Source organism: Symsagittifera roscoffensis, chromosome 8, assembly GCF_963678635.1.
Source record: "Symsagittifera roscoffensis chromosome 8, txSymRosc1.1, whole genome shotgun sequence".
In the NCBI taxonomy this organism is placed as follows: domain Eukaryota; kingdom Metazoa; phylum Xenacoelomorpha; order Acoela; family Convolutidae; genus Symsagittifera; species Symsagittifera roscoffensis.
Genome location: NC_087069.1, coordinates 13003794 through 13020555, shown reverse-complemented (window position 1 = coordinate 13020555; position 16762 = coordinate 13003794). Strand labels below are relative to the sequence as shown.

Here is a 16762-nt window from a genome sequence, read left to right as displayed (position 1 = left end):
TGACCTTTTACAGGTTTTTTTTAAGAAAAAAGTTGTATCGGTTTAGCTTTTAAATTTCAATTTGTACTGATATTGATACAAAACTAACTAATGCTCGAGGTTTTAGCTTGAATTTAAAAATCCTTGAAGTTATTTTTTCGTTATAACAGAAGTAATAAACCAGAGGCGGTTAGAGCAATCAAATTGATTTTGTTCAGTTTCTTACATTAAGGCAAACCTGTTCTTGTTCAAAATTTTTGAGGCTCTGTTTTATATCTTGAGAGAGGTATCAATGACCAATTTAACAGTTGTCTGTGATAGGTTTTTGTTTGAAAAAAAATTGGAAGTCTCATCCAAAGCTATCTAAAACAGCTTTGTAGGTATCCGAAATTTTGCTGATTCGAGAAGTTTGATTCTCATTTATATCCTCAATGAATAAGGTTTAAAACAACAGAATTAGGTCAATGGCCTAAAATCAAAGTAGCGGATCAACATTTTGAGATATTTTTCCCAGCTCTGAAAAAATGTTCTTTTTTAAACTGATATGCAAACAAAATCTCGTTACTTAACCTTGTTTATTTTTTTCAAAGGCCTAGACAACCTATTAGGACACTGGACTGATTAGTTTGATACCAAATATCTGATAAATTGCTCATATCAGGGAAAAGCCCTGAAAACATCAATTATTTTTAAAGTCTATAGAGTACTGTTCGCTTTATGAGTGTTTGCAGTCTATATAGTTTGCTCGCGTCCAGACAATTCGGCCAAAGACAATTCAGCTGATTTGAAATTCAGACAATTCAGCCAAAAGTATGCAGACAATTCAGCCAAAGACAATTGAGCCAATAATAGTGACCGCCGCAGTCGCGCCAACGTGTTGCGAGCTTGCCAACGGAGGGTAGGACTCTATACGTAATTTAGAGCCGGTTATTGCCGCAAAGCCGGCGACCTTAAACCGAGAAATAAATCCAATTCCATTTTTTTCTTTCGAATCTAGCGTTTTAAATTTTTTTTAATTATCCGCCAACGCACTATGGAAGCTACAAGTGATATATTTTTTAAAAAGAAAGTACTAAAGAGACCAAGTAGTTCGGCTCAATTCAATTTGAACGGATTTCTAAGAAGGATTATTTCGCGCTGATATAGCCCGAAATATTTTGTGCGATAGTTATCCCTAATTTATCTTTTAACTCTCATGAGTACAAAAACGATCGCAGGTGAAATTCTTTTTAAATTTGAGACCAGGCACAATAAAAACCTTTAGGAGCTTTAAAACATTTACATCAAAATTCGAACAAGCTAATCTCAATTCGAACATCGAACCATTTTAAACTGCAAATTAGCAAATAATGTTTTGCTGGCCAGCCTAAATCAAAAAAATTGAAAGCCATGAAAAGAAAGCCATTAAAAACAACAAAAAATATCGAGTTCTTTGAAATTTCGAACCATAGGCCGTGAAAACGTGAGTTGATTTTTCAACAATTGTTTTAAAGAAGTGAAAGCAAAACAGTTCACTTTGGCGGTATCAATAAAAGGTGAATTTGTTTTTGATATGATTTATATTGGAGGCTAATTCTTCTCAAAAGGTGTGTTTAGTTCAAGCTCCATTTGGTTAAATTTGTTCTTAACTGTTGATGCGTGTCGATTTAGAAAATGAAGGATGAATTGGTTCTAATCCAATTTTGAATGGAGATTAAGTGTGATAAAGAGGGGCGGAGCGTGTTTATTGAAAAATGGACAGTCATTTAGTTCGATAAGATATGAAAAACAAAGAATTCTCCTTTTGAACTAAAATTGGAAATGCAAAATCAATTTTTGAACCAAAAAAAAACTTTTATTTTTAGCAGAAAAACAAATAAAAAATTTTTCTGTGTCATTGTCAAAAACCACATGATATTTTCAACCCATCGATAGTCTTTTAGAATTTAATTGAACCTCCTGAGGGAATTTCATAGAGGAAATTGCATAAAATTTTCCAATTTTGCATTGAAGTTTTTCTTAATTGATCAATGTGGGATCACACGCAAAGTTTATCTAAAAAAAATTTTCATCTTTCCGTAGTAACACGGCTGTCGTTCGAAAAAGTCTGATTAAGTTTCGTTTTCTTTGCAAACCAACTACGATAACATAATCTGAAAAAGCTTGATATATGTTTTTTTTGTTAAAGTGACAGACTAAAACTTCTGCTCGGAGTGTTTTTTTTGCACATTTTCCAACTAGTCATTTTAGACACTTTTTTTTGAATGATCTTATCGATATCATTGACTTGAGCCCAATTTTAAAGCAATATTTTACCTCTTATCGATTTACCCGGTTGGACCTCTGTAGACCAAAAATGCTAATCACACATTTCCAAAAACTAAACTATGCAAAAATACTAATCATACAAATTTCATACATTTTGCTAAAAAAAAGTATGTGTCGGCAAAATTTCAGGGAACTTTTTCTTGTTTTAGCATAAAAGTCGGTATATGGTTCTAAAGAGAAAAAGCTTTCTGTCCAAACAAAAAGCTTATCACATATTTTTCATTTACGGAAAATTGTATGACTAGCATTTTTTTTTGATAGCTACAACACAAACTTTTCCGACTAATTTTGAAATTACCGCAAAAAAAATTTTGTTTTTTTTTCGAACCGCAATTCAAATTTTGTACTCAAACAAAAATTTTCCAAAAAATGATTTTTTTTGGAATGCAAAACTTAATTTTTTTGTGCATAACGTAGTCCTGGATAAACAAATATTGGATATTTGTTTTTCTTTTCCGCCTAATACTTTTTTCAAAAACGCTTAAAACTCTTTGTTTTGTATGGCATGTTTTTGTGTGTCCTGATAAATGTCTGATAATTTGGGACTTCAAGTTTCAAAAAGAATCATCCTTGAAAATTTAAAAGTTTGTTTCTTTCGTTATATTATCCGTGCAAGACAGCTCTATGAAAATTCAGGTCGTTTTCTATGCATTGTAAATGCAAGACCGTTCAATTTTTTTGACTCCAGCTTTGAGTAAACCAAGGTATTTGTAACTTGCGTTCGGTTGCGAACACAACCCAAAATTTTCGAGAAATTAAATTTAGAAAAAAAGATCATCAAAAATTTTGGTTTATGGAATACACCTATCATACAATTTGCCTATATGGAAAAATGTTTATCAAGTAGATTTCAAAAAATTTTTTGTACATATGGAGTTGTAAGAAATTGTATGAAAATAGTTTTTTCATATTTGGAAATTGTATGATTAGAAGTTTTGGTCAACCCGGGTCTGCAAGGAAGACTGTTTTGGCCATTACGGACAAAATGCAATAACTTTTGTGCTGCGATGCTATAAAAATGTAAGCGGCTAGTGGAACCCAACTCAGAAATTATTTGAAATCGAAAAGAGGTACGCTGTTTGTTCTTCTTCATTAGTTATTTTATGCTGCAAATATCTATTTTTTCTAAATTTATCGATTTTTAAAAGGAGGATGACATTCACGAAAATCTTCGAAATATTACGAAGTCAAACTATGATTTTTGGGAAATTTAAGCGGATTCCGCACGCTCCCTTTGTTCTTTTTTTGTTCTTCCATTTCCTTTGATCATTCCGTCACAAAATTAATATAATTAAAGACTTGTCTCTGGATTCCAGGAACATACGGACCCAAAATTGTGCGCCTATCCAGTGCAGAATTTGGCCTCGTAATGAATTTTGGCTAATAAGGTTTCCTTTTTCATAAAGTTGCATAACTTCTTGTGATCGAAAATTTTTCTATAGATCCTAAAAAGCAGTCGGAAACGTGAAATCGTTTTCGGATTCAAGTCTAAGCTTGGTATCAATTAAAATTGGTTTAAACAAGGTTGCTTGTGTATCAAAGAAAAGCCCTGAATGCTCAGACTGCCCTTTAAAGAGTATCGAAAAGATTTGGCTTTAACAGCCAAAATAAAACAAACAAGCTCTTAGCTATCTTCATTTTAATTAAAGAACAAACGGTTTTGAAGGCTGCGTAGTTGGCGTTACGCTTTCAGAATCAATCAAATGAAAAGTTTCTAAAGTGTGCATAAATTAGTTCACAAAACAGATAGTTTGGCAAACTTGGAACTCCCAATTTGCAGAAGAGAATTGATATTTCGAATACACCTTGTAAGTTACGAAACTTCAGCCATGCTTTAAGCTCCAAAAAAAATTTGTAGTATCGAGAAAAGAAGTTTCTAATTTTTACCGTTTTTGCTTAAGATACAGCTGTTACGGACACAACTTTTTTGAAACAAAAATATTTCTAAAAATACTTTGAAATTTTGCAAAAAAAAAGTTTTTTTTTTAACTTGAAAACTCTGGTACTTTTTAATTACTTTATAATTTTATAAAGTTTATATTGTTATTAGATCGGACTCTTCTATGCTATTCGCAGAGCAACAAGTTACCCTTGTTTTGTCCGAAAGTGCTGCACGTCGCCAATTTTCTTGAGTAACGCCCCGCATTGGAGTTTCATGAATAAAAATCGATTATAATTGAGTTTACTTGTCAGTGTCCACAAAAATGAAAACAAATCGATTATAATCAATTAAAATTGATTTATAATATTAATATTTTCGAGGCAACAAAATCCTTTTTTTCATCCATTTTAATGGTTTTTTTTCAGTTTTGTGGACACTGACAATGAAACTAAGTTATAATCAATTTTTTCCCACTTTACTGAGATAACGAATTTCAACACACATAAGGTCTTTTCTATGTTTTAAGCTTAAGTTGGTTACGTTGGTTACATGTTGTTCAATTTAAGTTTTTTTCTGCCTAACTTTGATTTTTTTGTTCCTTTTTATGTTACTCGATTACCCCCTATCGTTTGCCACCTTCCCTTACGTCACCTAGCGTTTGCCCATTTACAACAGCCCCCCCGGGGGGGGGGGGGTGTTCTTAGGTGGGGGATGGGGTGGGTTCAGGTGGGAGAGGGGTGGTGGGTTCATTAAGTTGGGGGTTTGTTCAGGTGGGGGGTTCAGGTGGGGAAGGGAGTGGGTTCAGTGGGGGGGGGGGGGTTCAGTGGGGGAGAGGGTTCAGTGGGGGGAGGGGTTCAGTGGGGGGAGGGGGTTCAGTGGAACTCAACGGAATCTTTGTGCAAATTGAGTTTAGGCTTAGAAATGGGTTAAGCCGTACAACCGCTTTGCAAAGTTTCCGCATAACTTGATAAACGCAGAAATTCTTGCAAAATTTTGCACGACACGCGAATCAAAAATGAAGTGGAAAAAAATCCATTTAAATTTGATTTCCTACTTGTTATAAAATCTAAGGGGGTTCATGAAGGGGAGCAAAAGGGCAAACGTTAGGGGGGACTTAACGGAATCTTTGTGCAAATTGAGTATAGGCTTAGAAATGGGTTAGGCCGTACAACCGCTTTGCAAAGTTTCCGCATATTTTGATAAATGCAGAAATTCTCGCAAAATTTTGCACGACGCGCGAAACAAAAATAAAGTGAAAAAAAAAAATCCTTTTGAATAAGATTTCCTACTTGTTATGAAATCCATTATAATGGATTCCAAATGAATTATAATGCATTTTGTTTTGACGAGAAAAAATGAATTTGACTAGAAAAAATCCATTTTTAGTCCAATTTTGTTGTCTGAACGTAACATGGGAATCGATAATTTTTACAACTTTATAGACCACGAAAATCCATTATAATCGATTTTTTTTCACTTTTCGTAAATGCGGGGCAGTAACCTTCGACCTAATTTGACCTCTTTTACCAGTTTTGACCTGTTTCGAGCTCTTTGATCTCATTGATTTCTTTTGACTCCTTTTATTTTTTTTGTTTCAGGTCCAGACCACTGGGGTATTGTGAACAGAGACTGGCGAATCTGCAGAGATGGAAAATTCCAATCTCCAGTCGATATCCCCCCTCACAAGGTCAAATTTGACCCCCTCCTTGCACAGTCGCTGCTTTACGTCTCAGGGACCAACAGCGTGAGTTAAAAACTCTAAAAGTCATCCCTTTTTTGCTTTTTTCTAAAATGAAAATAATACTTCCTTCAATAAGAAAAAATAGTCTTCCATTTTAAGTTTTTTCACGTAAAGTTTCTTGCTGGAGATTAAAAAAAGTTAAGTTTGCTCTCCATGAAAAAAAAGCCTAAAGTTGCAATCATATGCTTTGATAGATTCAAAAATTTTGCAAAGGAAGGCCATAACCATTTGTCAAGCTCATTTTTGAATTAAAAAAACTAACGTGAATAGTTTTGTTTTCTGCTTCTTCTTTTCGTGGAAGGCAAATTTTTAAACCAAAGATTGAGAAAAAAATGACTCGATGTTTATACAACTGTTTTGTGGCTTTGCGACTCTATCAAATAATGTTTGTCGCGCAAAATCAATTGAAGTAAAAATCAGCTTAAATGCAGTTTCAAAAAAATAGCTCGTAAAAACGTCAGTCAGTAACCAACGGAATCTTTAAACAAAGACTTTTTTGACTATTTGGAATTTTTTAGTTCCTATCGTTGTGGTATTCAGGCCATATTTGGTTTTATGACTTTCTCAACGAATTCCATCTATTGATTTTGAGTTGGGATGAGTTTTGCTATGCGCAAAAAAAAACTCATTTTTTGGGCTTAGTCTTTTAATCTACGAATTTGACTGAAAATAAACGAAAGCGAATTACCATAAATGGCCCCATAAAAGCAATTTGTTTTTAAAAAAAGGTAGACAAGAAAATCTTCAATGGTTAAAAAAGTTCATTTAACGGTTACTGTATTCTGAATTTAGACCACAGCTAAAAACTGGACGTAATAAATTAAATTGCCTCTTGGCTAGCAGAGGCGTTTGTCTGCTCATAAAGTCACACAATAACGCCTGTTTTTAATAAAATCCCAAAAACTCAACCCTCCTTGTGAAAAAACACTTGTTCACGTGCCCCCGTGAAAAAAAATGATGCAAACCAACCCCGTTTTTTTAGGAATGAAAATACATTTTGTGACATGCTTTTTAAATCAATTAATTCAAAGTTTTTTGTCCAAATAGTTTATACATTAATAAGGGCCTTGCATTTTACGCATTTTTCAAGGCTTTACTGTAATTGGAAACTTCTAGTTTGACCTATTTAATTATAACATCGTGTATAGCATCTTCAATATTTCCTTAAATCAGCTGTTCTTTACCAGAGAAATTTTAATTCAATAACCCTAGGGCTTAACACGCAAAAATTCAACTATGGGTCAAGAAAAATTAAAACTGCCCAGCTATAGAAATACGAAATTGTATACCCTCCACTAAATTTTTATATAAATAATTATAACTTATATAACTACTATATAACTTGTAATAAGTTATCTTACAGGAAGGGGGTGTAATGTTGAAGAAACGCGCGGCTGATTATTGTGTGCTTTTTTGTCTATATTGTCGATTAGATATACTTGTGTGGATTTTTTTCAACCGACCCGCCGGCCCATATCTGTCTCCCAGTTTGTGACTCTGTTTTTCCAATCCAAACTGAATAGATTTTCCACCTCCTCCTGTCATTATAAGTCTCTTCAAACCTGCGGGCAGTTTCTTTTTTTTTTTTTCATTTTTCATATCGCAAAAAGCAAGATTGAAAAAGCAAGATTCCACAATTGATTAACATTGCTAGAATGCCCCGTTGTTTTATGTAATTCACTTACGACTTGACGGGAAGCATATCATTTTTCAATTTGCTTTGGTACAATTCTTGAACATACGTTGAAACAATTCAAAAAACAATCAATTACTCTAGCTATTATTCTGAAGCTCCCCATAGTTGACCTACATAGACCGAAAATGTTTATCTAACGAAAAAATACTAAAAATAATCCCATGAAAAAAAGTCTATGAAAAAATACTAGTCACACAGTTTTTATACATTTTGCTAAAACGGTGTCATCGAATTTTCAAAGAACTTTTTTCTTGCTTTCACATAAAACTCAGTTACTAAATAAAAAAATAAATTTTTGTCAAAAAAATTGCTACTCATACAATTTCCATTCATCAATTTTTCCAAATAATTTTGAAATTGCCCAAAAAAAACTTTTTTCAACCGCAAAACGAATTTTGTACTCGTACTTTTTGCATGATTATTTTAAACTTTTATTTGTATAACCTAGTCCTGGATACACAAAAACTAATTTTCTTCCATTTCTCTGGATAAATTTTTTCAAAGGAGTTGAAAACACCCATTTCTTTTGTATGGCATGTTTATTTATGTCTTGATCAATGTCTGATCAACTGAAACAGCAAATTTTTGAAAAGATCATCTGTGAAAATTTTTGCCAAATTCTAATAGTTTGATACTTTTAGTATACCATTTGTGCAGAACGACTTTTAGACAGTTCAGGTCATTTTTTACTTTGTAATTGCGAGACAATCAAACCTTCGTGGACTCTAGTCTGTGTAAACCTTGGTTTTTGTCACTTGTGTTCGGTTACGAACACCTCTCAAAAATTTTTCGGCCCACGGAAAAACGCTAGTCATACAATTTCAATATATGAAACTTCACTAATCATAGACGTTTCATGCAATTTTCTGTACTTATGGAATTGCAAGAAAAGTGTATGATTAGCATTTTTGGTCAGTTCGGGTCTACCTGGCTACAAAATTGAAAAAAAGACAAAATATAAAGTCAAAGAATTGTAAAATTGCTGGTTACAAAATAATGAAACTGAACCGAGAGTATGATCGCAGGAAAAGAATTGATATTGTCAGGTAAGAATACCATGCTTTTCTTCGGTCCACTGCGTCTCATTCGGCACGGGGATCAAAGTGTAACGTTCAAACTGGATAAGCGCACAATTTTATTCCTGTATGCTTTTCCTTCCAGATATAAAAGTTTAAATATGTTAAAAATTTGTCGGAACGATCAAGGAAAATGAAAGAACAAAAGAAAAAAAGGTAGTGTTCTTGTTGCGGAATTCGCCTTAAAATCACAAATTCTTAGTTTGGCCTCGTGATACAATTCCAAAACAAATTTGTTATCAATTTTTTCAGACTCTGGGTTTAATTCCGGTTCATAGTAAATGACGAGAAGTTGCAAACCCAGTCTTCAGAATACTTTCAGGGATTATTTCGCTGTACCACATTAATTATCAGCGGATGTTTAAGCGCTGATAACTGCCACGCTTAAGACTTGCAATATCTCAATTGCAAAACAAACTGTAAACGACGAGAAGTTGCAAACCCAGTCTTCAGAATACTTTCAGGGATTATTTCGCTGTTTCACATTAATTATCAGCGGATGTTTAAGCGCTGATAACTGCCACGCTTAAGACCTGCAATACCTCAATTGCAAAAAAAACATCAGAGTTAGATTTTAAACCAGTTTTACAATTGAAAAAAAAATTATCCCTTTCTTTTGATGAGGATTTTTTGAAAAACTTTTATGCTAACTCACAAGTGAAACTCAATCTGGGATACTAATTAAATTTTTTTTGAGTATCAGTACTGATTGAATGTATGTTTTTAATGTTAAGATTTTATATGAGGTGTTTTTAGAAAAGATTTCAAGTTTTTCGAAGTGCATGGTTTTAACATAATTATTTTGATATACATTCAAAAACTCAGGGTTATGTTATAATATACAAGCAGTCTTGTTTCAGTTCTAGTTTCATTTCTGAAATTCATGATATCATTATTAAAAAAAGGATTTCAAGTGTAACTTTCTGATTTAAAATTTTGATTATTGAGTTGAATACCAAACTTTAGAGCCAGAAGAGTTGAGTATGCTAAAACATAAAAAATTCAAAATCAAAAAATTTGGAAGTTGCCGGAGTTATGGTATCACCAAAATTTTGAAGAGTTTTTCCTTGTATTGGCAGAAAAGCCGGCGAATCGTCATAAATAAAAAGAGATTTTTTTGCCAAAAGAATTCTAATTAAAAGCTAATTTTAAAAGCTAAACTAAAATTTTTCGACGGTGAGAAGATATTATTTTTCAGATAGTTTTGAAAGTGCTCAAAAAATGCAACTCAAGCAAATAATTTCCAAAGAAATTGCTTTATACATGCAAAGTTCATTTTTTTGCCTGCTTAAAGTTTCATTATATCATTTGTGTTAGACAATTAGAGTAGTTTCCTATGCATTGCAAATGCAAGATAAACTAATCTTTGACGACTCTTGTTTTGAGAAAATCAAGGTCTTTGTCACTTGTGTTCGGTTACAAACACAACCCACCAAATGTAAGAAATCATTTTCAAATTTTTTGTTTTATGGAAAAGTCATTCAATTTCCATATATGAAAAATCAAGAATCATAGATTTTTCATGAAGCTTTTTGTTCTAAATGGAATTGTATGAAAATATTGTATGTAAGCTTAGCTTTTTTTGTGAACCCTGGCACTGTCTGACTTATATTAAGACCTTCCGAAAAAAAAAGACTTTCATATCGAAAAATCAGATAACAATGATAAAAAAGAAAATTTGAGAGCTTAAGAATTCACTTTAGCCTGAAGCACATTAATTGGCGATTCTTCTTTCAGCTGTAGTAATTTTCCTACTTTTTTTCTCGTATGAGTGTATTCTTGATTCGGCAATTTTCCAAATTTAGCTAATTAAAGGTTATCAAGATTGTTCTCGTTTTTAAGCTCAATCGATAGAACATTTTGACCTTTTTCAGTTAGATGCCTCTCAAGTAACGAATTTAAAACTGGCTCTTGTTGAAAAAGTGAACGACCGTTGTTCAATGTGAATTGGACCAAAAAACAAACTTTTTAGCACCACTTACTTCAAGCGAAAACAATTATCTTTCCTTCGTCTTTTGGTCTTAAATCGTCACCTATATTTTCTTCAGATGGTCATTCGGTGAGCTCAATTTGTGTAAAGGGCGGATACAGAAAAAGGCAGTGCTTTGAACACACCGGCAATTGCGCATCAATAATTAATTCTTCCGCAACTGTGCACTTGTGAATATGATTAATTATTAATATCAAATTACTATCTGAGACTCCCCTTTTTGATTGCGATTTCCAAGTGGACATTTTTGGGATATATTTTTGTCGATGCAAAATGTTTTTATTTTTGTTATCAGTAAGTAACGTAACGGATAGTGAGGGGAATAAAAATACCAACTACGCATGATCAGTCTCCTCCCTCTAACTCACCTACATAAGTTTTAGATACCCACCAATAAGCAATAATTAAAACAATCAGAAACTCGCATTGTCATAAAACTACTCGAAAATTTTAAATTGAAGTTCTGCCGCTGTGAAAAATGACAGAGATGTTGCGCCGGTTTGCCACCATAGCGCGCTCGTTCCTAATGAAAACAGCGCCAAGTAAAATAACTAGAACCCTTGTTAAACTGGCTTCAGTGTAACTAAGGGAAAACAAAAAGTAATATTCAACTGCCCTAATGTTGAATATTACCAATTCTAGTGCCAGTTTTGAGTTTAGTTTCAATTGGCGTAGAAAGGTGACTTTTGACTTATAATCCAAAAACCAGCAACAAAAAAAAAACGGTTATCTTAACAAAAAAAAATGTTGATATAGAGTTTCCAAAAAACATATCACTTAATTTTATGCCACTTAACATTTAGCAGACGGATTAGAAATAAATTATATGTTATATCGACTCTTTTATCTCTTCTCAATATTGGATTGAGTTTAGTAAGGGTTCTAGTTAATTTGCCTGGCGCTGTTTTAACTGGTCAAACCGGCGGAACATCTTCGTCTTTTGTCTAAGCGGCAGAATTTTTTTTATCAATTTAGGATTTTTGAGCATCCATATTAGATAGTTGAAACAAATCTCGTCTGCTGATTGGCTTCATATAAAAACAATTTTAATTCTAAGACTGAGCAAAAACGTTCGCTTAATAATTTTCATTAAATGTCATCCTTTGTCAATGCATCTCGATGAAAAGAAAAAGTGTGAATTGAAACGTCCGTTCTAAATTTCATACGAACAGCGAATGATCGACCGTTGGTCGATTCGTGACGGTGATTCACAAGTATTTGATTGAAATCGAAGGTCAAAAATATTTTGAAAAAAAACAAATCACAACAGTTACATTGTCCAAAAAAATGTTTAGAGACAGTTATCTTCAGAAAAAAAGTTTGAGTAATCAAGCAATTTGTGCCTGAATTTAAAACATTTACTTAAATCAGCTGAAAACTATTGTTTTTGAAGAAAAAAAAACATACCACTCAGTTTCTGAGCAGCTATACTTTCAGCAAGATCTCGCCGTTTTTTCGAAGCCAGCACGTGACCAGGTCTTTATAAATGGATAGAGAAATTAATGAGAAAAGGTTTTAACATTCTTGACAATCTGAAAAAAAAATTCAAAACCATAGAGTTCGCCAAACTAATTAAAAAATTTTGAGAAAATGATTAAATTTTTCATAATTTCAACCAATGAGCAAACAACGATAGAAAAAATTTAACAGGGATGAGTTTTCGAAAAAAAGCAAGGGAAGTAAATTGCAAAATGAGAAAAAAAAACAAGTTGCAAAGACATGACAACTTGATTGAATCAGCGCCTGTCAACTCAATTTTTACTTCATTTGTGTATTCGAGTCCAAACCAATGAACAAGTGTTTTCACAGTTTTCTACTTGTTTTGTTCAACATGCGAAAATGATTCCTAAATTTTGAGTCCTAAAACACGCTCCCTGCTAAATTTAAAACAAAGATTGAATTTATCCAAGCTTTTTCTTCAAGCAACTCGAGCTACAACTAAAATTTTTCAAAGTCCATAATTCTAATTTTGTCAAGACTTTTGTCAAGTCTTTTTTCAGTGATGTCATCAGAATCAAGACATGTTTTCCAATACTCGAAATTCAGAAAAAATGGAGCTTTTTTGTTTAATTTCTCTTGCTTTTGAAAAACTTAACTGAAGGTTACCCCTCAAGGGGATTAATTTTCTCTTATGTTTCTAATAATTTTTTTTCAACAAAACTTGGTTTCAAGAGTCCATAAGAAATCCTCACCTTGCAACTTCTTAGAAGGTTTGTGAATAAAATCCCCTGCTTTACAATTCTTAAGAAAATTTCCGTTAAACAAAGAAGTTCTAAGATGATCAGTTTTCTCCAGGAAAAAAAAACAAAAAAACGTTGAAAAGTTGCAATTTTTTTGTTTCCATACCCTGTATTCTGGATAAAATCGTTTCGAATTGTTTTTCTCAAATTATTTCTTTTAAACAGAATATATGATTTTAAAAAAAATCTTTCAATTAAACGAATTTAGCCCTTCGAGCTTATTGTGGGAACAAAAAAACTAACTTTAACAATTCACACCACACAGTTTTCGAAGTGTTGTATGTAAGTACTCAGCTATTTATTGATACAAAATCTTGCAGTGAACAACTAATTACAAACTGCGCAGCAGCTAATTACAAGTTCAAGTGGCAAGTCGTCAAATTTGGCCTTGAGATTTCGTTGTTATTTTGTGCGAAAAAAAAAAACAAAAACTTGTCACATCGGAAATTTTGAGAAAAAATTGCTGTTCTACAGCTTTCTAAAGGAAAGTCCCTATCAATAAACATTCTAAGTTTTTTTCTGAGAAGTTCTAAGGTTCTATCAAAATAATTATAAGAAAGCAATTTTTGACCACTCTGAAAATTATTGCCTACTAACAAGCAATTTTGACATTTGGGCCTCAAATTTCTATTTGCATCGCTAGAACTATGGAGATTTAAAAGCCATCAATTAGCCATTTTCGGATCTTAAATGCAAGAAAAATTGCTAGTTTGTGTAAAGACTCAAAATAGTATTCAAATTTAACGATGGCCATTTGTAAAGGCTCACCTAAATGCTACTACGTTACGTTTGACTTTGCGTGAGAGAAGGAAACTAAAACTTTTGTCGACTTTTTTTCGGAAAATTTTGCAAAAAAATAATTGGATTTCCTATACGCTTCTTATAGACTTCTCATTTTACTTCAATGAAGATCAAATAGAAACAATTATAAATCATTTAATCTAAAACTTCATAATGTAACGCTTCGTTACTTTTCTGACAATTGAAAATGAGGAATAGCATTGTATTCCTGTGAATTAGTTTTTTTTTTCATTTTTCCCCACTAAAATGAAGTAGAACAAATATTTATGGCGTTCGGTCATGCGATATATCATATAAAAGACCTTTTAGTTTTGATTCAAACGACTCTAATAACGAGGTTTTCCTTGGCTTAAATTTTTTAAATTTTAATTCAATGTTGCGCTCAGAGAAATCGAATAAATTTAGGATTTTAGACTAAGAATATTTGTATTCAAAACTGTATTTTTTTATGAAGGTGGTCGGAACATTCTGTTCTACTCGCACAGCAACCGGCTGTCCATGTTTCTTTTGATTTTTTTCCGTTTGATTACTCTGAATTGATCTAATCTTATAAACCAGTAGTTTGTAATTTTTTAGCCTGTAGATTTTTTCATCTCCCTGAAGAAGAAGGCTTCACCAATTTATCACAATAAAATAAAAATTGTCATGTCTTATGGTGACGGTGGCGCAGTTTTCACACGTAGTTTATAAATAAAGAGGGATTTCTAGGATAGGCCTGGTTAGCGTGGATTTAGAATACTCTAGGTTTGAAAGGGCAATTTGGGCTCTGTGTGCTATTGAGAGTCCATTAGGGAGTCCAGTGGGGGGCTATTGTTCGGAGGGAACAAGGCGGCAACCCCCCTTGGGGTGGGTGAAAGGTAAGGGTGTGGACAAACATCTCTACTCCCAACTAAATAACCCAGCTGGACAGAAACGGGGATTTTTTTCATACAGCTGATTAGAACTGAGCAAAGAAAAAAGAAAAAGAAAAAAGAAAACATAATTTTTTGACGATCAATTTTGCAATGCATAAACTTATTTGTACGATAATTCTAGTTTCTATCAGAGCCTCCTCATAAAACTTCGTACTTCATGTATCAGAAACCTTTTTTCTACGTTCTTAATCCGTTTTTTGTAGTCTCATTTCTACAAAAAATAAGTAGAAGAAAATTGTCTTCGGCTCAAGTTCGATCGACTATTTTTTATGGGATTATGAATGATAGTTCAATTAAGAAGAAGACATGCACATATTTGGAGTGCTTTCTAATGTATCAAAACCATAATATTGGAAGGAGGAAACGATCATACACTGGGTACATCCGTGATGTAGTTTACTGTATACTTGTGGGGATCACTTTAACTCAGGGACGGATTGGGGGGACGCTTCTTTTCTCAGGGATTCGATCCCCTACCGACCCAAAGGGTCCCTCCTTTGGTCCTTTGGTACTTTTTATGAAATCCATTTTTGGCCGACAGACACATAAATTATTCTGTGTCTGTCGCCTTTTTTGACGTTTTTTTTCAAAAAATTGAAAAAAAAACGGCTTTTTTGACGTTTTTTCAAAAACTTGCCTGCGGCGCTCAAAATTTGGCCCAAACAGCGTCTTCTTTAGTTTTTACTGCTTTAGGACAGCTCGGGAAATCAGTTTTGTCGACCTAAAAAAAGCTCGGAAACTTTTTGAAAATCCGCCCCCCTCGAGAAAATCCTAGATCAGCCCCTGCTGTAATTACACCCCTTTGGGGTACCTATAACGAATACCCCCCCCCCCCCCCATAAAGAAATAAGTCAAAGGTTAAGCATAACAGATTTTTGTACCTAGTAGTGAATCTCCCCCTTTTGCAAAAGGGAGATATAGTAAAAGAGATCTCTACATGTGGTTTTGAACTTGGTGATGAGCTGCGTAAATCTACGATTCAGTCAGTTGACTCACGTCAGTTAACAAATGGAAAAGTTCTCGTGTTTCGAACTATTTTCTAATGAAGCAAAATTATTTTTTCATTAAGGTATATTTCAAAACTGTTTCTCCTCTAATGTAATTGAAATTACAATGTACTCGGAAGAAAACATTAGAATACAAATTACAAGAATACAAAACTCGGAAGAAAACAGAGTAAAATATTTTCTGCTTACGCTTCATTCCTAAATTAGAGCAAATTTTTGTCTATCGGCAAAATTCACAAAAAAACTAGAAAAAGGGTAAAGGGAACTTACAAGGTGACAAGGAGGTCTAATTCTTAAGGAAATTAAGGTCTGCTTCCTTCGTAGCCCCACCCACCCCCCTACCCCACCCACAAAATGCTTCTGCATACAAACTGCTAAATTAATACTTTCAAACTAATAACGGGATATTATTCCTCAAAAACACACCCAGATTTGTTCGTTGTTTGCTTTATGTTTTTATTAACTTGATTCTCTTTATTCGACTCAAGTTTCGGTCTGGTCGTCTTCCAAAACCGCCTTCTAAGACGCTAGACAAAACAAATACTCTCGAATTCACTTGAAAACTGACAGTTTTTTTTTAATCATCTTAGAATCAAATAGCAACTCTTTTATATATTTTTGATCAACATACCAAACGAATGGTTCAAAGCAAAAAATCATACTCCATTCTAAAGGACAAGACGAGAAAGCTTTACGAAAAAAAATTGAAATACTAAACGAGATGAATATAAAACAAGGATAGCCGGATATAAAAAGGCGCTAAAATACACAAGGTAAACTAACTTAACCCAAAAAAACTAAGTTTTTACGTTTTAAATTGAGCTATTGTAAGCTTTTAAACAAATAATCAATTGAAATAAAACTGCTCGCTCGCTTCTTCTCTCTAACCAAGACGAAAAACTCAAAAGTTTCACAACACTGGGATAACTTTTTTGAATTCTTGCAATGTGATTCAAATCACGACTGTAAGGGCTTTAATATGATATATCCCTCAGCCCAGTCGGTTGATTATTTGTGGTACCTGATTTCACGTGTAAAACAAAAAAAAAGAAAAAAAGTTAAAACACACCCGAATACAAAGTTTAAAAAAGGAACATTGATATATTTTTGATCGTTTAACATAAAAATT

At 33.2% G+C, this 16762-nt stretch overlaps 1 protein-coding gene across 1 annotated transcript in view; it reads left to right on the top strand.

Annotated features, from left to right (window-relative positions):
- LOC134853478 (carbonic anhydrase-related protein 10-like) overlaps positions 1-16762 on the top strand; it is a 60217-nt gene that overhangs the window by 26601 nt on the left and 16854 nt on the right. The window contains exon 3 of the mRNA XM_063869478.1: positions 5767-5912. Within this exon, the coding sequence (XP_063725548.1) occupies positions 5767-5912 (146 nt within the window). The remainder of the gene's footprint in view (positions 1-5766; positions 5913-16762) is intronic.